This window comes from Triticum urartu, chromosome 3A, assembly GCF_056163025.1.
Source record: "Triticum urartu cultivar PI428250 chromosome 3A, HENAU_Tu73, whole genome shotgun sequence".
NCBI lineage: Eukaryota > Viridiplantae > Streptophyta > Magnoliopsida > Poales > Poaceae > Triticum > Triticum urartu.
In genome coordinates this window covers 608,349,275-608,373,053 of record NC_141875.1, presented here as the reverse complement: position 1 = coordinate 608,373,053, position 23,779 = coordinate 608,349,275, and the positions used below count along the sequence as shown (strand labels likewise).

At 45.9% G+C, this 23,779-nt stretch overlaps 1 protein-coding gene across 1 annotated transcript; it reads right to left on the bottom strand.

Moving 5' to 3' along the window:
* Positions 1-5,924: 5,924 nt before the first annotated feature.
* LOC147980774 (uncharacterized) lies at positions 5,925-6,512 on the bottom strand. Its single transcript, XM_087515755.1, has one exon. It carries the CDS (start codon positions 6,510-6,512, stop codon positions 5,925-5,927), a length of 588 nt encoding a protein of 195 aa, XP_087371881.1.
* Between the last annotated feature and the right edge of the window lie 17,267 nt (positions 6,513-23,779).

The following is a 23,779-nucleotide window of genomic DNA, read 5'->3' as shown; positions in this document are numbered from 1 at the left end:
GTGATCAAGGAGGTTTTTACCGAACATGGGTGGCAGCATAATCTCTGTGTTGTTCCACCTCCTCCCTCAACATGGACATAATTTCGGTCTCATATGGCTTTATTTTTGCCAAGATGTCATTTTTACTTTGTCAGACTATTCGTTTGTGTCTGTGTTCATCTTAGGTATGTAGAGGTTGGGTATTGCCAATCATGCTTTTGTATCCGTTTCATGCTTTTGTATCTATGGTGTTGTCATCAAAATCATGGCCAATTCTTTTCAATATCATTGGCAATATGTTTATTATTCTTATAGGAAGGACTAAAGAGCATGATCGGGTTAGGGCCTAATTCTACATCTGGTGGATGAAGGTGTGTCTTTTCTTCAATATGTTGATAATACGGTCTTATTTCTGGAGAATGACCTTTAGAAGGCTATTAATATGAACTTGATCATTTGTATTTTTGAAACTTGTCCAGTCTCAAAATAAGCTTCTGCATAAGTGAGCTCTTCTTTTTTGGCAAGGACAAAGTGGAAGAGGTCCAGTGTAGGCATATTTTTGGCTGTGAGGTGGTGACTCTTCCATTTACTTATCTCGAGCTCAGCTGTCGGAAGGGCAAGCCCATGTCCTATGGAGGAAGGCTTTCTATCATCAACTCGTTGTGCTTACCAGCCTCTCCATCTTCATGCTCTCCTTTTTTTAGATACCCAAAGGGGTGTTGAAAAGGCCAGATTTTTATCATTCTAGGTTCCTCTAGCAATGCAATGAGCATAACTGAAAATACAGACTTCTGAAGTTGGACATTTTGCACAGGGCTAAGGATCAAGGGGTCTGGGTGTTGAAAAATTCAAGATAAAAAATAAGAGCTACTCAGCAGATGGTTGTATAAGCTACTCAACGAGGAAGGTATGTGGCAAGAGTTCTAGCACAATAAATACTTGCATTCCAAAATGTTATGACAAGTAGTTGTTAGGCCAACAGACTCGCCTTTTTTGAACGGTTTGGTGAAGGTTAATTTTTTAATAGAGGTTCTTTCATGGTTGGTGATATACACTCCATTCGCTCTTGAATATCCATCCTTGTATGATATTGTTCACAGAGAAGAGACCTTAGAGGCCTCGACGCTCGGGGCACACCCATTGAATATTCAATTCGGCGGAGCTTTAACTGGTGATAAATGGACAATGTGGAACTCGTTTAAGGTTTGATGGTGTATACGTTCTCAAAAATCATGAAAACAAATTAGTGGAACACCTCACATTTAATATAAGATCATGGGTCGTCAAACAGAGCAATTGGGAAAATAAACTTTATGTCCCCTGGACAAAAGAACAAAAGGCTTGCCACAAAACTTGTTTCGGCTTGCTAACCTTTTGATGGTTTAAAAGTTATCAAAAATAATAATAAATAGTGAAGTATCTATCTAATGTAATAAGATGATCCCCACCGTAAAAAATGTAATAAGATGATCCCCACCGTAAAAAATGTAATAAGATGATCCAATGGACGGATTATGAAATATGCATTTATCTGTCCTTGACAAAAACAAGCATTTCAACTCCCAGCGACATAAATATATAATGAACTACTTGTTTTTTTGTTCAGGACACATAAAGTTGTATTTTTAAGCGCTTAGTTGGATCATGTTATATTATAGGTATGTTGTTTTAGTATTTTTTGAAAGGGGGGGGGATTTTCGTAACTTTTACACCGTTGAAAACCTTAACTAGTTCTTTGGCAAGCTATGATAAAAAAATTCTACTCCTATAGACACACACACACTTTAAAATTATATCATTGAAAACTTTTTTTGGATATGGATTCAACTATATTATTTTGTCACATATAACTCACATTTGACCGGTCTGATTTATAAGTTTGATTTTGAAATGTGTGCGCGTCTTGGCAGGAGGCACCGCCACTGTAGCCAGCCCAAACAAATGTTGTTCCTCATGCCTCATGGACGGACCACATGAATGGTGGGCTACAGGAAACACTAGCAGCCCGCCAGTCCGATGTGGAGTCAAACCACCAACCAATCTGGGCATCAGATCGTGGAAAGGATCCAGCAAGCCAGGCGGGCACCCATCGCCCAAGTTAGCGGGTGACGCCGCGGACATCCAGCGCAGCACGCTATGGCCTCAAGCCCAAACGCGACGGATCACAATATCCATCGAGGCAGCCGCCGTCGCCAGATCCAGCAGCCCACGTGGGGAACTACGCCCAATCCAGCGGCCGACGCCATGCTCACCAGCGCCGCACACAAGCCGAAAAGCACCCAGCCGCCGCCATCCCGGGAGCCAGCCGAGCTTCGTCGGTCGGCCCCTCCGGTGACGGCAAGACGGGACAGGGAAACTGGCGGCGCTAGGTTTCACCTGTTTCAGCTATCCTACATGTAATGGTCGAATCAATCCTGAGATGCCTGGATCTACACAGCAATGTGGAGGATTAAATTTTTCTTTTTTTTGAGGGTAAGACTATCGCCGGTTTATTACTTAAAATAGTGCCGGAATCTCATCTGAAATAATATGCAAAATACAGTTTGGTGGTGATGAGGGCCACATAGAATTCAGTTCATCTCCCATTCCCACCTTAGCTAATCTATCAGCAGCGGCGTTTGCACTATGGCTTACCCAAGATACTCTAAATTTTTTTGATTGGAAACTAAGATACTCTAAAATCTTCAAAGTCCTTCAGCCTCGACTTAACGTCTTCGACAGCTGGTCCCGCGGCAGAGAGATTCTTCTCCTGGTTATTAAGCATGGACACCACTCCTGCCGAATCACACTCGAGGTGGAACTTCCCTGCCCCAACTCCTCTAGCCAGCTCGATCACCTTCTTGCACGCCAGAAGTTCGACCATCTCCTGGTCTGACGCTGTCACCACAACCTGACAAGACGCCGCTCGAAAAGCACCCATGTCGTCACGCAGCAGCACGCCAACGCCTCCTTTTCCCAAGTGTTTCGACACCGATCCATCTGTGTTAGCTTTGATCCAGCCAGTGTCTGGTGCTTCCCACACTGCCCTTTCTTCTTGTGGCTTTGGCTTCACTTCCTTCATGTGTATCTCTTCCCATTCTTTAACATATGCAGCCATTGTATGTGATATTTCATGTGCTGCAGAAATTTTCCTCCCTTCTCGCGCATCATTACGCGCTAGCCACAGTCCATAGACAGCTTGTACCATGATCGATTTGTCAAGGTCCGGTGCCTGTGCAAACCACTCTAGCAACCAATTTGCTAGCTTGCTCTGGGAATCAATATTGCATGGTGGTTTGGCCACCGAGACTCCCAACGCCGAGCTAAGCTGCTTCCAAAAGCACATCGAGTGCGAGCACCCCCGAAAACGGTGGAAACCAGTTTCTTCTCGTCCACAAGCAACACAAAACACACTCGCCTTGATACTTCTACGTAGCAATTCAGCACCCATAGCTAGTCCATTTTTCATCAGACGCCACATATGAATTTTTGCTTTCCCTGGAGTCGATGTATCCCACAAAGACAACCAACCTCGATGTGTAAGAGAAGTCGAAGAAGATCCTGGCTGGCCCCGCTTAGCAGCATTCAAGGCCATCCGTAGATGATAAGCCGACTTCACCATGAAAATACCATTCTTTGTGTGATTCCATGCAATATAATCTTGAAGCCCCGGCCCTCCAACAGCTATCTGCTTGATATCATTGGCGTCATCGACAGAGAACATAGCTTGTAGCTTTGCATCATCCCACGTTTCACCCATGTGGTTCAACAAGTCAGCCACCTTCTGCACTCCCGTAAGGAAAACTGCGCCCAGTGGCAGCAGACTCCCTTGTCTCGGGATCCAAGGGTCATGGTGAATCTTCACCGACGAGCCATCTCCGATGCGCCATATGATTCCCTCCCATAGCAAGTCTCTCCCATGCAATATACTCCTGAACGTGTAGGATCCGCCCGCTGGGCACGTAGCACTCATGATGGAACTATCACTAAAATACTGTGCTCGAAGAATTCTAGCACATAGAGAGATCGGCGACTGCAGAATCCTCCATGCCTGTTTTGCTAGTAGGGCTTGGTTGAAAGCCTCCGGGTCCCGGAAACCCGAACCTCCCGTCGGTTTTGACTGACACATCTTATCCTAGGCAATCCAATGCACTTTCCTCTCACCATTCATTGCACCCCACCAGAAGTTTGAAGAGATTGAAGTCATGTTCCGGTACATCTTCTTCGAGAGGTGAAAACAACTCATAGTGAGAGTAGGTGTAGCCTGCAAAACAGATTTAACAAGCACTTCCTTGGCCTTCTTTGACAGCCCTTGTCCCTTCCATCCCGTTACTTTTCCTTTAGAGTATTCTGTCACATACTTGAATGTGCCATCCTTAGATCTCCCCACCACCGTAGGTAGACCTAAATATCTCTCGCTCAGAGCCTCTTGTTCAATACCAATAGCTTGCTTCAGAACATCTTTTTGTTGTTGTCCACATCCTTTCCCGAAGAAGATGGACGACTTTTGGAGATTGATTTTTTGTCCGGATGAAGCCTCGTACCTAACCAAGATGTTCTTCAGCACATGAACATTTTCCGGAGTGCCCTGCAAGAATACAATACTATCATCTGCAAATAAGAGGTGCGTGACTTGGGGGCCAGTGCTCCCAAATCTAACCCCTTTAATGCTGCCCTCTGTTTGTGCTCTCCTCAACATCACTGAGAAACCTTCAACACAAAAAAGAAATAAGTACGGGGTGAGTGGATCCCCTTGCCTGAGCCCCCTTGATGGCACAAAACCCGCAGAGAGCCCTCCGTTAAGCTTCACAGTAAAACGTGCAGAAGTCACACATCTCATCACCATCTTAATCCACCCCTCCGCAAAACCATACTTAGCCATCATTTGTTCAAGAAACATCCATTCGACCCTGTCATAGGCCTTTTTCATATCCAACTTTACTGCACACAGAGGTTTTTTCTGTTTCCGGGTTCTTATTGCGTGCACTCACTCATATGCTACAATCACATTGTCCGTGATGATCCGTCCCGGTACAAAAGTGCTCTATTCCTCTGAGATGAGAACCGGAAGGAAAACCTTAAGCCTATTCACGAGCACTTTTGCAGCAAGCTTATAAAGAACGTTGCACAAGCTAATGGGACGAAACTATGAAAGCAACCCCGTTGAGTTAACTTTCGGTATCATCAATATCGTGGTCGCATTGAAAGACTCCGGGGCTACGACACCCCCTAGGAAATCTTGGACCGCACGACATACATCCTCTCTCACCAATGGCCAGTGCCACTGATAGAATAATGCAGGCAATCCATCCGGTCCCAAGGTCTTCGTTGGTCCCATTTGAAAAAGCGCGACATCAACCTCCTCGTCTGTGGCTCTCGCCGTAAGCTTGTTGTTCATCTCATCCGTCACCGCAGGCTGAATATTCTCCAGGAACTCATTCACGCCGGTTGAACCCTCCGATGTGAAAAGGGACTCGTAGAAAGCCGCAGCCATCTCCCTCATCTCGTCATCTACCATGCACCTCGAGCCATCCTCTTTCCTTAAGGCACGAACCGTGTTTTTTCTCTTCCTGTGCGAGGCTCGTCCCTGGAAGTATTTGGTGTTCTGGTCGCCGGCCTTTATCTAGTCAACGCGAGAACATTGCCTGTAATATACCTCCTCCCGTGCATAAATCTCTTTGAGTTGGCTTTCAAGGTCGCGTACCTCCAGTGAGGAACCCAACCCCAGTGCCATCTCCTTGGCCTTTTGTAGTTGTGCTTTGAGCTTTGAGATTTGTTTCCGAATCGACCCAAAAACAACCCTACTCGACCTTTGCATATCCCCCCGAGACTTGATGGATCTTGTCCCATATCGCTACTATCTCGGAGGCCCCGTTATTCGCTGCAGCCCACGCATCCGAAACCATACTCTCATAGTCATCGTGCTTGGGCCATGCCTCCTCGAACCTGAAAGACCACACCCCCTTTTATCGTTGTGTTGGAGCCGTCTCCAACACATGCACAAGGAGGGCCAGATGATCAGACTCTTCCGTGATAAGGTTCTCACCATTAATCTCCGAGAACATCTCCAGAAAAGCGTCGGTGCAAGTTGCACGGTCAAGCCAGACCTGCACATTAGCATCACCATCTCTCCTATTGTACCATGTATATCTATATCCAGAGAATCCCAAGTCGGCCAAACCGCACTCTGCTAAGCAGTCTCTGAAATCTTCCATTTGCGTAAAACTCCTCAAATTGCCCCCTTGTTGGTCGGATTGGAACATCGCCTCATTGGAATCACCCACACAAAGCCAAGGGAGATTGTCCTGACTCCGTAAAAAGTGTAAAGCATCCCATGACTTCTTCCTTTTCTCGGTGTCGAGTTCCCCGTAGAATCCAGTGATCCTAAAGGTTTTACCATCTAGCACCACCTCTGCATCCAGGAAGTATTGGCACCAAGGCCTAATCGTTGCATGCACATGTTCCCTCCACCACATCACGAGGCCGCCACTTCTTCCCACAGAACTAACCGCCACGCCACTTCTGAATCCCAAGCTCCACTTCAGCTTCTCCATAGCCCTTGCACTTTTCTTCGTTTCACTCAAAAAGACCACCGCTGGGTTGTGGGACCTAACCAGGTCATGAAGTTCGCCAAACTGTCGAGTCCAACCCCAATCCTCGATAGTTCCAGGAAAGAACATTCATTGCTCCCGGCGGACCCGAGAATCGGGGTCCGCTGATCTACTCTTGCTGTTGTCCGAGATGCGGTCAAACACCAAGGACGTTTTCTGTCTCGTATCACGAATGAACACATCTGTATTGCCTCTCCTTCCCGGGTCACCCTTCGCCACCCAAACCTGTCTTGGTCTCCTCTTCCTTCCTTCCCCTTCATGATCGTCATGGAAAGCCTCCCTCTGCCTCTCCTCAAATTCCTTCCTCGACTTCCTAATGTAGCACCCTCTTGGTCTTCCATGCATCCCATGCATATCAGGTTGACCCAGTGGACAAACCCGACCCGCCTGCATGTGGCGCTGCGTGTACTCCGGCATTTTATCCTTCCCCTTCCCCTCTCTTTCTGCATTCCCATTGTCATTACCTTTTCTTTGAGACTGCTGATCCATCAGCTTTGTTCGAAGGTCATGCTCACGCCTGGACTCTAGCTCATCCCGAAGATCCCCATCTCGCGCCATTCCATAGATGCGCCTGTCCTTACAAGGGCTCTCAGCCTCCTCCCCATACTTACCCTGCCTATCGCCAGTGCGATTCTTAGCAGAACGGGAGAACTCTGAGCCCAGGTTCCTCTTGGTAGGTAGATCTCTCACTCTGGGCTGCTGATCTCCTCCATCAGATGCTTCCCCAACGCGAGAGCTACCCCTGCTATTGCCACTGCTAACAGCCGTGCTTTCTCCACCATCCTTGCTTGTCGCGTTTCTGCCAGATTCAGATCGCAACCAACTACCCACTGAGTTGCAGGTTCTACCGGGGTTCACAAATACCATTCACATGAACCAGTCTTCCACAGTCGAAACAAAAGTGAGGGATCTTCTCATAGAAAAACTCAAACCAAGTCCTCTCCTGATCATCAGCCTTTTTCTTCAGACACAGAGATGTTAGTTCGAACACGAAGTTGGTTCCCACGCGCAACGCCTTCCCTGTCCACATCAACTTTAATGGTTTCACCCAGCCAATTACCAAGCGCCCTCCCAAACACCTCCGTCCTCTTGTCCGGTGGCAGATCAGAGACCCTAACCCAGACATCTACTTTGTCGAAAATCATCTCCGAGGGCCTCTTGTCTCCATCATAGTCCTTCATCACTAGAACAGCAAAATCATATTGCCATGGCCCATTATTGAGGACATGTCTCCAGTCACCTTTGCTCCCGAATTGAACAGAAATTATTTTTGGGCCAATCTCTCTGATCTTCGCTTCTCGATGCGGCCCCAAGCCCTAGGCATTGTTTTCTCTAACACTGACATCTTCAGCGACCGCGGCGAGCAAACCTTACCCACCGCCGCCCATCTATGACGTTTCTGGGCATTTGAGGTTGGATCTTCGAACACAAGTCCCGCCTCCTCCTTCTCCATTAGGGCCATCGCGCCCAATCTTGCCGACAGGCTCGCCGACGGATCTGGCGTCTTGATCTCCACAGGTGAAGCAGATTCCCCTTGACCAGCAGATCGGGCCTCCTTCCTTGCCGGTGTAGTCGTAGTCGACCTGGCGGGGGCCGTCATGGAGTTCCTTGGAGTAGCCGTCGACGTCCTTCCATCTACACCTCCTACCATCAGCACCGCTGCAGGGCAGGCTTGCAGATCCAGCAGCCCGTGCCCAGGAGAGCACCGTCGCTGCCCTGGATCACCGCTGAAAACACGCCACCCCGTATACAAAACCCTAACCCTAGCACAACCGCGCAGTCGCCTTGCGATCACCAGCTATCGCCTTAGAGCGTCACTACGTGGTGGACCCCCTGGATCGGGGAGATTTTGAGGAACTAAGGATTAACATTTTCAATTGATTAGAGTCTATTCATTTTGCCGTGTTGTATGGCCATGGCTGACGATATGCCCTTTGCTGAACACCAGCCGACTGGTTTGGTGACCGGTGAGCTACCATGAGCGCCTGCGTTCAGAGTTCTGCAAAGGCGGTCACCGCGCCAACCGCTCAGGCTGAGACACTTAGCATGTACGTACTCCCTCCGTCCTAAAATACTTATCGAAGAAATGGTTGTATGTGGACGCGTTTTTGTTCTAAATACATCCATTTTATCCATTTCTACGACAAGTAATTCCAGATGGAGGGAGTAGTATATTTCGGTTCTGAAACAGTCGACATTTTTACACACATGATGCCACAATCTGCATGTATATGCAACGCATTCTGCACAGCTTGCAGCAGTGGTCCTCCTGAGCTGGAAAAAAATATAAAAGGAGGATCAGTCCCTCGGCCTCTGCATCATAACGATGCACACAGCCGTTCCTGAGATGCATATATGTATATATGGATGTATATTATGTATCATCAATGAACAAATTGTGGAAAGAAGTAGATGCCTTGGCTGCTCATGAGTGAAGCTGTTCGAGGCCTCCACGCTATATTACACTGAATGGCAATGATGTATAGAAAAGAAATGCATGACATATGAACCACATTGCCCGGCAAGGCCCATGAGTTTTACACCCCTTGTGCGCGATGACCGTCGATCATCATGCAGATCCTTCCTTCTTGGCCTCCTCTGCGTACAGCGCCTTCATCTCCTCCATGTCATCGCTGGTTCCCAGGAATATCGTGGATCTCTCGTGAATGTCAGTGGGGATCAGGTCGAGTGACTGCATTGCATCGATTCACAACGTAGAAATGAGGTGTCAACATACCGTCTATTGCCAGACATGAAATTCTGGCCAAGGAAAGAAAAAACAGAGATGCTTGCATGTTACAACAACTCATACCCGTCCTTTGCATATGACATACTGGCCTCCGGCTTCCTCCATCCGAAATGACATGGGGAACACCTCATACATCACACTGCAAACACAACAAATTCAGGCAACTTCAAAACAGTTGTATGCGATGGTGGATGTGCTGTTTGAATTGTGCGCATATGCGCTGGCGTACCGGAGCTTTCCGTTTGGGCTCTTCTTGTCCACGGGGTACAGAAATATGCCGTCGTATAGCAAGGTGCGGTGGACATCGACAACCATGTTGTAAACCATCAGGAATGCATTATTAGATGTTGTGACAAGCATCTTACAAGTTTGCTGAAATTCATTGATCATGTGAATTTTGTATTGTCAGGGAGAAGCTTCTAAAGTATGAGAGGTAAAATTGTGTAATTCGTCAGGTAAGCAGGTTGATGATTCACAAACCTGCCAATGTATCAAAAGGATTTGGGTGATGAACCATCCATTTTTGCTAATCATTGCTCCCCCGCACTCCGTGAGCTTGGAGCCGCTGGACTTCGGCTTGATGCCGAACGTCTTTAGCCACAACCCGAAGGGCGGCCTGATGCGAAGGAAGGCCTCGTAGGTAATTATGAAAGATGTGACGTGGATGATCGAATTTGGAGCCAGATGATGGAAGTCGGGCCCATAGAAGAAACGGATCCCGCACACGAAGGCGTGCAACAGGAGCCCCGGACCTCAGATGAGGTAGGGAATGAACACCACCCTCTCCCCTGGCTTGGGAGTGGTTACGCATTGGTTAGGCTCCGGCAGCTGAGTGGCAACATTGTTGGGGATGTACCCCACGCTCTGTAGCTCCAGGATTGTGCCCTCCGTGACGGAGGAACTAGCCTAGTGCCCCTTGAGGGTGGTGTTGGCCATTACTGGAGGTGGAAGCTGTGGGAGCTAAGGAGGATGAGTGAATTCGTGGTTGGATCTGGGCGCTGGAGCTCGAGGGGGAATGGAAGTGTGGGAATGGTTACTGCTTTCCTTTTGCTCTTGTATGCTTGTGAAAGGCCAAGAGTCCCCCCCTGCCGCGCCGTAGAAATCACCACGACCTGGAAAAGATGCCATCATGCGCATGGAAGAAAACGAAATCTTGATGATATCCCTTAAAATCGAGCATGATCTCTACTTTGACAGGACGTGCCAATGAGAAAATTGCCTCGGGCCGCGATTCGAGCAACAGTAACTGACTTGCCTAACTATAGGTGGTGGTGTTTTGGAGAAGTTGTCAGGCCATAAGTAATGTTCACACCAATACGGTTGCCCTTCGAGGCTAAGTTACCTCGCATATTCGGATGCTAGCGAGTGTGGATGAACTCTATTTGGGGGGATTCCTTTAAGAAAGGGTCTGGTGAAGGCTTAGAACAAATGGGGAGATTGTGAATCTCCGAAGGAGGAACTCGTCTATCAAGCTGAAGTCATTCAGTCGAAGAAGTGTGTCATCCTCAGCGTCGAAGGCTAGTTCAGGGGCTACTAACAGTGTCCTAGACTAGGGGGTACCAACCTAGTTGGCCCACAGTCCACGGGCTGACCTATATGGGCCATCATTCTTACAAAGAAGGACTCTGGAAGCCTCGTGACTCGACATGATCAAGATAGGCCCTGCCGAAGACTTTATGTGTACTCTAAGGACAACTTTGGTCGCTGCCATGTGCATCTTTAGATTGGCAGCTGGCCATGTCACTACTAGGAAAAGGGCTATAGATAATATGGACACTAATGGCGCACCAGACATGTGGTGTGCCACTACTATATAGCAGTGGCGCACCATGTGTTGGTGCGCCACTACTAACATATTTTTTTCCAAAAATACTAATGGCGCACCAGGGCACAGTGCGCCATTACTAGTTCTAACTAGTAATGGCGCATCACTCACCCCATGCGCCACTACTATCATTTTTTTTGCAAAACTACTAATGGCGCACCACCAGCTGGTGTGCCATTAGTAACCAGGGTTACTAATGGCGCATTTGTAGGTGGTGCGCCATTACTAAGAACTCCATTCATGAAAAATAAGGGCAAGAAGATTGTGAACAGATAGCTAGCTAAGATCAATTGTATTTAAATTGTAGCCTTCATTTCTCGATTGTATTTCGACATATTGAAATGATATTTCTTCTGTTCTAGTGTCCTCATGAACAATTATTTATGTTTATTATGGTATTGAATTTCTAATTCACAAAAAGTATTGAATTTGTTGATTTTTTTGAACTCATGAATATTTTTAAATTTAATTCATGGGCACTTTTTGAATTCATGAATATTTTTTCAAATTTGATGATATTTTTTCATATTCAATATGAAAAAATATTGAATATTCACGAGGACACTCGATCTCGATCCCTCTCCATCTCGATCGCTATCCCCCCTCGCCAGATCCCCCTCGCCGCCGAGCACCCCCCGCACCCTCCCCCGCTCCACCGCCACCGCTGACCCCCCGCACCCTCCCCCGCCGCCGCCGCCGCCGACCCCCCGCACCCTCCCCTGTCTCCTCGCTCGGTTCCTCCGAACGGAATCGGCCGAGCGCACCACCCACCCCTCCCCCCCCGAGCGAGACCTAGGGTTCAAGACGCCGCTGCTGGCCCTCCGCTAGGCAACAAAAATCCTAAAAAAATTACTAATGGTGCACCGCTAGGGGGTGCCCCATTGCTATCCAAAAAAGATTACTAATGGCGCACCTCTAGGGGATGCGCCATTGCTATCCAAAAAAAAGATTACTAATGGCGCACCGCCAGGAGGTGCGCCATTGCTATCAAAAAAAGTTACTAATGGCGCACCGCTAGGTGGTGCGCCATTGCTATCCCTTCCCCACTAAAATCCCCAATCCCCGATCCCCAATCTCACATCTCTCTCAGCCTCGACCCACTACGCCGCCGCCCTTACGTGCGCCGCCGCCCCGTGCCCCCGCCGCCGCCCCCGCGCCCCGGCCGCCTCCCTCTCCCCATCCTCCCCTTCCGCCCCCGATCCCACCCCGATGCGTCTCCGTCTCCACGCCATCGAGCACCAAAGCAGGCTAGAGAAGTCCTTCTTCCACCTCAGATTCCGCCGCCTCTCCTTCAAGTCTGGCCGGCGTGCTGCTCCTAATCCGCCGTCGGGCCTTCGTGTGCCTCCGTGGTGAGGTCCTCTCGCTTCCCCTCTTCCGCCTCTCCTTCTGTTTTTTACATTTGCCATGTTTTTAGCTAAGAGCAATCCTACATTTGCCATGTGACCATGGTCCCAAGATTTTCCATGGCAAAAGATTGTAGCTGTGTAAACAAAAACAGTGTGATAGCTCAAAAAATGAGATCTGAACCTACTACACAAAAATTCAGTTATGTATCAAGGTGGCAAAATGTTTGTTTGTTCTGTAAAATAGCATGGCAAGTTTTTATCTAAGAGTTTGTTCTATTTGTATTTATCTAAAGATTAGCATGGCAATTTTCTACATGGCACAATCTTTCAGCATGACACAATCTTGTGCTGCTACTGCTGCGTTGCTGCTCATGCCGCTACTCCGCTCCTCGCATTGCTGCTGCTTTGCTCACTGCTCCTGCTGCCTAGCTTCAACGCCGCCCCCCCGGGCTCCGCTACCCCCTCCGTCTACCCGTTAGAACCCATGGTTGTCATGCTTTGTCGCTTGGTGTCCTTGAGCTGCTTTGGCTTGTGTTTTGCTGCCCCCGATTGGATAGTTTGCTAGGTTTGGGGGCTGCTCTAGGGTATTTAGGCCTTGTGATTTTGCTCTTCTGTGTGCAGTTTGGCGTGGTTGTTGCTCTGCAAGTAGTTCAGAGATAGCTAGGTTTGTTTTGTGTCATGGCTCATATGTCTTTCTGGTTTTGCATTGCTGCCTCATATGTTTCTTTTTTTGGATTATTTTTCATAGTTCAGAGCTAGTGGCAAGTTTAATCTTGTGGTGTAGGCCGCCCTTCTGTTGTAGTGTCTTTTCCATGAGTTGGTTTACGTACCTTGTATCTTATGCCCAAACCTGGAAGTAGAAGGATCATCAAACGAAGAAACCTTTTGATGCATGATGCCCAAAACGTAGAATCATTTTGAAGTTGCTGTGGTGGATGCCTATATACTAGGACATCAAAATGCTGAATGATGGGAAAATAATTCCATTGTTAGTGATCAGTGGGCACTAATTATATCATCCTGGTATTTCACTTGTGATGATGTTGTACTTGTGATGATGCTACTTGTGATCTTCTGAAATGACCCATTAGTGACTTCATTATGCGGGGATAATGATTTTGCAGGTACCCCGAGAGGCCCTTGAGTTTGCCGGAATGTCGATTAACTTCCGTTCCGGCAAATTCGGGTACTCCATAATGTCCTATTTTCAGCAATGGTCATGCTGAAATTTTCCATGAATTTTAGCATGACTTTGCTAAAAATAGGACATATGGGGTACTTGCGACTAATGCATGGGCCGGGGTATCTTAGTACTTAATTAAGTAGGATCAACTGCCTCTTGTGTTATACATATAGAAGTGTGATATCAACTCATACTTATTACTAATGTCAGTTGCTCGTCATCGATAAACCCTAATCTGGTAGGATGGCCTACTAAAAAAGCCCATACAACATATTCTATTTGGATGGCCCTGCTAACCCTTGACCATAAATACTTGAGATGGATGTAGCAGGCTTAAAGAAAGAAATGTTTTTAGGCCAACTCCACTGGGCCTGGCTGAAAATGCACAAGTGTGCATGACTAACAATATTCTATTGTAAAGCTAAACAGGAAAGAGGAACCACTCATCCTAACCATTTGCTCTCAAAATTACCACTTCACTTACTACTGAAAGTGTGTTATATCGACTAGAGGGGGGGGGGGTGAATAGGCGATTTTTATGAATTATTCACTGAGGAATTTGCAGGTGAGGAAATTCCTTAGCGAAGAACTACTAGCAGCGGAATAAGTACTCAAAAGTAAACATAACAGAACACAAGCATAGTCATCATGATGAAATGAAGACATGCACGGAGTACATAAAGTGTAAGCACAGGATAACACAGGATGAAGACAAACAGACTGAAGAAATTGAACTGAGGAAATTGAGGAAGTCTTCAGTCAAAGTCTTCAAGCACAGATATGAACAAGCACACAACACAGTTATGAGGAAATGAAAGAGTTGAGGAAATAGAACCAGTAAGCTTGGTGAAGACAATGATTTGGTAGACCAGTTCCAACTGCTGTCTCAGTTGTACGTCTGGTTAGGGCGGCTAGGTATTTAAACCCGAGGACACACAGTCCCGGACACCCAGTCCTGAACACGCAGCTTAGGACACTCAGTCCTCACCATATTCCCCTTGAGCTAAGGTCACATAGACCTCGCCCAATCACTCGTGATAAGTCTTCAGGTGACTTCCGAACCTTCACAAACTTGGTCACTCGGCGATCCACAATTCCTCTTGGATGCTCTAGACCATGATGCCTAACCGTCTGGAAGAAGCACAATCTTCAAAGGTAACAAGCGTCGGATCCACGCATGATCAATCTCTTCAGTGATTCTCAAATCACTTGGGGTTTGTAGGTGTTTGGGTTTGGGTTTTCCTCACTTGATGATTTTCACTCAAAGTCCTCAGAGGATGGATTGCTCTCAAATGACAAGTGTCAGTTTCTCTCGGAGTAGCCAACCAGCTAGTGGTTGTAGGGGGCGGCTATTTATAGCCTAGGGAGCAGCCCGACATGATAAGACACAAATGCCCTTCAATGATAAGACCGTTAGGTGGATAGATATTTTGGGACAGCTGGCGCATAGCACAACAACAGTAGGAATTTTGAGTGGCGAAATCCTCAGGGCTATCATGTTCCTCACTGTGTAGGCAATCCGCACTGGCGAATTCCTAACTCCTCAGTCAGAACAAATTCCTCAGAGACCAGAAGAACTTCGTCTCTGTCACTGAAGAATATGACTGAACTGTATGGGATTTCCAATGGCTTCACTCGAAGGGATTGGTAGGTGTAGGATTTGAGTTGAGCATCACATGGAAATTTTCCTTAGTATTTCCTCGACCCCCTTTAACAGTACGGTGTTTCCTATGACTCAAGAAAGAGAAAATGAAACTATGGAAACAAAATTCTTCACGCTTCATGTTCTTCGAATGAATACCAAGTCTTCAAGGTCACACCAATTTCTTCACTTTCAAAGTCTTCAGAAAGTCTTCAGAAATCCAAAGTCTTCGGTGGAAGAACTTCATTTTTAGGGGTCGACTTTCTCTGTAAATATCAAACTCCTCATAGACTTATAGACCTGTGTATACTCTCAAACGCATTAGTCCCTTAACCTATAAGTCTTCAATACACCAAAATCACTAAGGGGCACTAGATGCACTTAAAATCTCCCCCTTTTTGGTGATTGATGACAATATAGGTTAAGTTTTCAATGGGGATAAACATATGAATTGTAAATACTGATATTGAAGAATTTGATTGCAAGATATAAAAGAACTCCCCTTGAATATGTGCATGTTGAGGTATTTGCTTTTGAAGCATTGCACACTTGAAGAGTAGAATCATGGATATCTCCCCCTATATCTTGTAATTCATACACGCATTTGACATATCACAATGAAGAATTTGAAATGCATGATGAAATATGGTGACTGATGTAATTCAGCATGCGTGCATTAGCATATATGAGGAATAAGCATGCAGAAAAACATATCAAAAGTATAAGAGCACCATCGGGTTTAAGTTTACAACTCTATCCAATAAAGTCTCAGAAGAACGAGAGTTGTAACTTAACAAAAAAATGCCCATATAGAAAGACCCGCTTGAAGACTAACTCAAAATTCTCCCCCTTTGTCATCAAATGACCAAAAGGATCGAATATGAGGACTAACACCCGTGAAGAATATCAAATTGATGAAGGAGCGCCAGCGTTGTTGGGGTCGTTTGTCGTGGAAGGGCCTGCCGCAGTGTCGTCCAAGTCTTCGTACTCGTCGGTATCACGTGATGAAGAATATGAGCTGGACACCAAAGAAGGAACCTTGGCCTTCTTGAATTTCTTCGGTGGAGGTGTAGACCAGTCAAAATCTTCCTTGAGACCCATTTTCTTGAGATCTTCTTCACCATACAGATGTGATAGAATGGCCCAGGTGCGACTGAAAACTTCATGGAGGTAGTAATGGTTTTTCTTCACTGCATCGTGCGTAGCAGTCATGTTGTGAAGAAATGAACCAAACTGACGCTTAACCCATTTATGATTTCGATCCACCTTCCGGTGAAGACTAAGCAGAAGCTCACGATCAGTCATCACACGAGGAGCACTAGCTTGAGGAGTAGACTTGGGTGCATTGGCAGAGTCATGTGTGGCAGAGTCATCATTGGTGGAATAAGATGCAGCTTTGCGAAACTGTCCATCCAATGGATGAATGCCTTCATCTATAACAGCTGGTGCCTTGCCCTTTTCATCACCTGAGGAATAGGTCCGCTTGAGGACTTCAATCGGGGGCAAGTAGCTGAGGTGATTCTGAAAATCAGCTTTGTAGTTGAGTGAAGACCTTGTCCTAAGGAATCTCATAATCCAAGGTGCATAAGGCTTCAGCTCAAACGGAGAAAGTGCAACATTTTCCAGAGTCCTCATGAAGAAATCGTGATAATTGATAGTAATACCATGAACGATATTGAATACCAGATTCTTCATGATGCCAACAATTTCCTCATCAGATGAGTCGTGGCCTTTGATGGGACTCATTGTCCTCGTTAGAACGCGATAGACAGTTCTGGGCACATATAGTAATTCCTTCACGAGGAATTTGGTTCGTGGGGCCTGACCTGGCTTCAAAGGTTTCATCAGAACTTGCATGTAGTGATTTGTAAGCTCAGGTTCACTGTAAATGCAACGAGCTTCTTTAAGGGGAGGACTGAGTGGTAAGGCACGAAGCAATTCAGTAGCCGGTGCTGTGTAGTGAGTGTTCTCAGACATCCAGTTCATCACCCATGAATTGACATCTTCAGAATCTCCTGTGATGTGCAGCGTCGCATAAAATTGAAGAATCAGTTCTTCATTCCAATCACAGATGTCAGAGCAAAAATTTAACAGTCCAGCGTCGTGAAGAACACTGAGGACTGGCATGAAGCACGGTAGAGATTCCATATCCACGTGAGGAATGTGCTCATGGTAGAAGATTTTGTTTTTGTTGAACAACACTGAGGAATAGAAATTGGCTTGGCTGGCTGTCCAGAAATGCCTCTTCCTAATGCGAGCAGAGTCATAAGGGTTGTAGTCTGTGAAGAATACGTGCTCGCCGAAGAAATCATCAGCCTTGAATTTTTGCTTCCTGGAGAATGGATCCTTTGGCTTGGGTAGAGGAGTGTCAGTGAGTTGCATCACGACCTCAGGAATCTCAATCACAGGTTCTTCAGGCTGAGGAATTTCTGGTTCCTCTTCAGTGGCATTCTACGTCTTCAGATGTTCAGCAGCAGCAGTTTCTTCAGCACTAGTGGCTGGAATTTCTTCATGTACAGATGAAGTGGGGTGAGTTTCTTCAGATCCCATTTGAACAGTTTATGCAGGGGACTGAGGTATTTGCTGTAATGGTGTGAACATTGGAGAGTTTGGATGCTGACTTTCCCAGAATTCATCACTCATCACTGGTGTGGAGCAGCCAATGTCCACATCTTCATCTTCCATTTCTTCAAAGACAGCCTCTTCAGCAGTGAACTGAGGCAGAGGCGAGGAAATAACAGGTGTTGAAGGGATCTCATCCACTTCAATTTATTCATCCAACTGCTCCGACGAAACAGCAGAAGGAGTTTCTTCATCAGATCCGCTGGGGATCACATATTCTTCATCGAAAGGAACAAGGTCCTTTCATGGCATGGTAGAGAGAGGAACAACATCAATGGGGTTTTCAAACAAGCTGGTCAAAGGCTTCATCTTCTTCGGAGCTGAAGAATCTGAAGTAGCTGATGCTTTCCTTTTCTTCACTGTTCCACGCTCTGCAGCCTTTGGTTTTATTCACATCTGATGCAGATGGAAGGATCGGAGTTGGTGTTGGCGCAGGAGGAGCAGCGGTATCTGGTTGATTTTCTTCAGGCACAACTGATGCAGTTGCCCTGATTTCTTCATATTCTTCAGGCGCACCACTAGTGGATGCCCTGGCAATTTCTTCAGCGGCTGGTATGCAGTCATCAGCCCTGGAACTCACATTTTCTTCAGCAGCCTGATTTTCATCAGCGGTGCTGGCATGTTCTTCAGTCGGCTGAGCAGATGCTTCAGCCTAAGGAACTTCCTGTTGCGTTGGGGCTGCAACATTTGAGGTGAAATTATCCACAAGTTTCACAAAGCGCACCTTGGCTCCAAGCCAGTCAGCGTGGTATGCGTCAAATTCATCACTGAATTTCTTGATCTTAGTTTGAACAGCGACAAGTTCTTCAGTTGTCATAGAGACAACGTTTTTCTTTAGATAGCTCCTTCTTGTACTGCTCTTTCTTGATCTGCCTGGCCTTCTCATATTTCCATTTTTCTTCTTGTATGAAGTGGGTCAGCATGTGACTTTGGCCAGGAGTCAGCTTGAATTCAGGCATGGAGTGTTGGGGTCCTTGTGCCAAACATCAATGTATTCGAGGATCAACTTTGGATCCAAAAGTAGTGGCACATCTGTTCCCTTGGCTCTAGCAGCCCTAACTTGCCTATCTCTGATGATTTCAGCAAGTTCATCATCATCAGCTTCGTCTTCTTCAGACGACACTTGGAAGGCGACCTGCTTCTTCTGAGGACTAGGGCGAGGACCTCGTCCAGCAGTGGCCTTTGTCTTCAGTAGAGAGGGTCCCGTTGAATAATTTGGTGCAGCTGAGGAACTAGCTGAAGCTCCCGAGGCAATTGAGACGCCTGTGGTCCTTTGACACGTGGCAAGATGCACAGGTGCAGAGGACTTTGTCGGAGCAGCTGAGGACTTGTGAGGAGCTGAGGATTTGGGAGGAACATGAGCAACATGAGAAGTTGGCCTTGAGGGCTTTGAAGAATCTGGCCGTGAGGGCATTGCTGAGGAACTTGGCCTTGAAACCACTGAAGGTGAAGCACTTGGCTTGTGCGCAGGCTTCTTTGACATGGCCTTCTTAGGCTTGACATAGGCCTCAGCGGCAGCAGCAGCAGAGTCTTCGTTGAATTTCCTCACAGCTTCTTTGGCTTGTTTAGCCAACTCGGCTTGGCGCTTGGCCCATTCATCAGGATAATCCTCACCATGCTTGAGGCTGGTGGGATCAGCTATTTGGCCAGGTGCCAATGGAGGTCTTGGGCATGGAGGATTGAGTGCGAATTTCTTCATGTATTTGGGAGTGACATATCTGTACTCCCTCCACTCTCTAGCCCATCTCCTCTCTATCTTTTGAATGCGCACCTTGCACTGAATTTTGTCTTCCTCAGGAGGTGTGCAGTACCCAGCATATATATCATCAGGGATCTCAAACACTGTGTTGACCTCAGCCCTCTTTCCTCCATTTTGTGGCTTCTTACTGTCAGCCATTTTCTTCCGTTGAGGAATTTGAACAATTGAATTCTCTAAAGAAGTATGCAACTTTTCTTTGAGGAACGCTGCAAATGAGTTAAGTTGATGAGAACCTAGTGATTCAGCAGCCGACATGAGTACATGTGAACAGAGCGTAGTTGCGAGGAATTTGGAGAGGTCAAATGCGTTCTCAGAAGGTTTTATAAAAAACAAGTTTGAGGAATTTGACCAGATAAGTCTTGAAGAATTTCACTAAGCGTTTTTAGTCCTAGGTTCCAGAGTTGTATAGATCAGAAATCTGCACAATTGAGGAATCTTGAAGAGAAATTCCCAGCTTGGAGAAATGAATCAAGAACAAATGATATGAGAGGTGTTTTAGTGTGTGAAGATATGAAGAAAAACACCTTTGAAGATTTTGTAGATAATCATTCTAATCAATGAGGGCCGTAAAAGTAACTTTTAATTACCCTGAACGAAGAACACGACGAACTAGAATGTGGAGATGTGAAGTTCGTCAGTGCAGATCTTCCACGCCCTAACTTGGCGGAGGAAGACAGCTACGGCGGTGGTGGAGCGAAGATTTCCGCGGCCGGCGCGAGTACTGCGGCAATGAGGTCGAGGCAGTGAAGCTCTTCCTCACCGGCGACGATGAAGTAGCGGCGGCGCTAGGGTTTGAGAAGCTCGAGCTGGAGAGAGGTCGAGTGGAGTAAAAGAAGTGAGGAAGGGGAAGGGGGTATTTATAGCCACGGTGAAAAACTGTTCTCCCGAAGAAATTGGACGAACGTGCCCCTGACCCTTCTCATTCGCTTGACCTGTGTCACCCACATACTGAGAAGTGGAGATCGTGTGCGATCATGGGTGAATAGATAAGTATATCATGGGATGTGGAGTTTGAGCGGCAAAGCCGAAAATTTAGATAAGATAGGTTTCAAAGTTCCGTTCGCAATTTCTTCAGCTGACAAGGACACAGTGAAGATTTTGAACGAGTTTCAAATAGAACGCACATGAAGAATTTGTGAACAGATTGGGTTGAGTATAACATAGAGGGGGAAGGGTCCGATCACATTCACTTAGCAGAAAAACCAACTTGAAGAAGTAGCCATAAGTGAATGCTGTAGAGGACATAAACTCATATATATATATATATCCAATGAAGAAAAACAACGGAAACAGTGAAGACAATGCAAAGTTGAAGAATTTGAACAACTGAGGAATTTCAACTTTTGGTGGTGGCGTGACCCATCGTATAAGAATGATGATTTCAGACACCGCGTACGATTATCGTAGGGTTCTGAGAATCAAATTCTTTGTTAATTTCTTCACACTTAGAGTGTTATTTTTCATTGAGTGAAGAAAAATGTTTCTTCATGTGTTGCACATCTAAGTTATCAATTTTGCATAAGTGTTAGGATGAGTGTCCTTTTCAAAGAACATTCGAAGATTCTAGGATATTTAGCTCACACCGCAACTTGCTAAATCTCTTCTCATCCAAGGGCTTTGTGAAGATATCGGCTAGCTGTTCTTCAGTCTTCACATGCTCAATAGAAATGTCGCCCTTCAACACATGATCACGAAGAAAATGATGACGAATCTGAATGTGCTTAGTCTTCGAGTGCTGAACTGGGTTGTGAGCAATCTTGATGGCACTCTCATTGTCACAGAAGAGAGGCACATTCTTCATGTTGACGCCGTAGTCCTTGAGAGTTTTCTTCATCCATAGCAATTGAGCACAGCAAGAACCAGCGGCAATATACTCAGCTTCATCAGTAGATAGTGATACGCAGTTTTGTTTCTTCGAGGACCAACAGACCAAAGATTGTCCGAGGAAATGACATGTACCAGATGTTGACTTGCGGTCCACATGATCACCAGCATAGTCAGAGTCAGAATATCCAATGAGATCAAAAGCCGAGCCCTTGGGGTACCATAATCCAAGTGTTGGTGTGTGAGCTAGATATCGAAGAATATGCTTCACAGCCTTATGGTGTGATTCCTTCGGTGTAGCTTGAAATCGGGCACACATGCAAACACTAAGCATTATATCTAGCCTAGATGCACATAAGTACAATAAAGAACCAATCATGGAGCGGTATACCTTATGATCGAAGTCAATACCATTTTCATCAATGCATAGATGGCCATTTGTGGGCATAGGAATTGTGACGCCTTTGCAATCTTGCATGCCGAATTTCCTCAGTACATCCTTGAGGCATTTCTCCTGAGATATGAATATGCCATTGCGTTGTTGACGAATTTGAAGACCTAAGAAGAATTTTAATTCTCCCATCATAGACATTTGACATTCTTCACTCATCATGTAGGAAAATTCATCACTATAACATTGGTCAGAACAACCAAAGATAATATCATCAACATATACTTGGCACACAAGCAATTCACCATCATAAGATTTAGTGAAAAGAGTAGGGTCGAGTGAACCGGGTTTGAAGCATTTCTTCATGAAGAATTCCTTCAAGGTATCATACCACGCCCATGGGGCCTGCTTGAGGCCATAGAGGGCCTTGTTGAGTCTGAAGACTTTGTCAGGATTCTTTGGATCTTCAAAACCTTGGGGTTGAGCAACATATACTTCTTCCTCAAGCTTACCATTGAGGAATGCACTTTTCACATCCATTTGATATAAAGTGATATCATGATGGTTAGCATAAGCAAGTAATATGCGAATAGCCTCAAGTCTAGCAACAAGTGCAAAAGTTTCATCGAAATCAATTCCTTCAACCTGTGTGTAGCCTTGAGCTACGAGCCGTGCCTTATTCCTCACCACAAGGCCATTTTCATCTTGCTTGTTGCGGTAGATCCACTTTGTGCCAATGATATTGTGCTTGCGAGGATCTGGACGTTTGACCAGTTCCCAGACATTGTTGAGCTCGAACTGATGTAATTCTTCTTGCATGGCCTGAATCCACTCAGGCTCCAAAAATGCTTCATCTACCTTAGTGGGCTCTGTGATAGAAACAAAAGCATAGTGCCCACAAAAGTTAGATAAATGTGAAGCTTTTGAGCGTGTGAGAGGACCTGGCGCTTTGATGTCATTGATGATCTTTTCAACTTGCACTTCTTTTGCAATGCGAGGATGAGCTGGTTATCATTGAGGAATTTGATCAGCATTCTCTTCAGCACCATTTTCTTCAGTATTTTCTTCAGGTGCATTAGCTCAACATTCTTCATGTTCTGGAATGAATTCTTCAGCAGATTCTCTAGTAGGAATGACATCCTCAGTAGCCTTGAACTTGATAGTTTCCTCAGGTGCTGGTTCATCTATCATAGTAGGTAGGTGCTCTCTTTGCGAGCCATTAGTTTCATCGAAACGCACATCTACAGTTTCAACAACCTTGTGAAGAACGTTGTTGAAGACTCTATAGGTGTGCGAGTCCTTTCCGTAACCAAGTGTAAAACCTTCATGTGCTTTCGGTGCAAATTTTGAGTTGTGATGAGGATCTCTAATCCAACATTTAGCACCGAAGACTTTGATATAACTTACATTGGGTTTCTTATCAGTGAGGAGTTCATAGGTAGTCTTATTAAAGAATTTGTGAAGATATACTCTGTTGATGATGTGGCACGCAGTATCAATTGCCTTAATCCAGAAATGACGAGGCGTTTTGTATTCATCAAGCATAGTGCGAGCCATCTCAGCAAGAGTCATGTTCTTGTGCTCCACGACACCGTTCTGCTGAGGAGTATAAGGAGCAGATAACTCATGAGTAATACCAAGTTCATCAAGATAGTCATCTAGACCAGAATTCTTGAACTCGGTTCCATTGTCACTTATGATGTGCTTGATCTTCACACCAAAGTTGGTTGAAGCCCTCGAGGAAAATCGTTTGAAGACTTCCTGCACTTCATGTTTGTAAGTAACAATGTGTACCCATGTGTATCAAGAGTAATCATCAACAATAACAAAGCCATATAGAGATGCATCATTTGTAACAGCAGAATAATG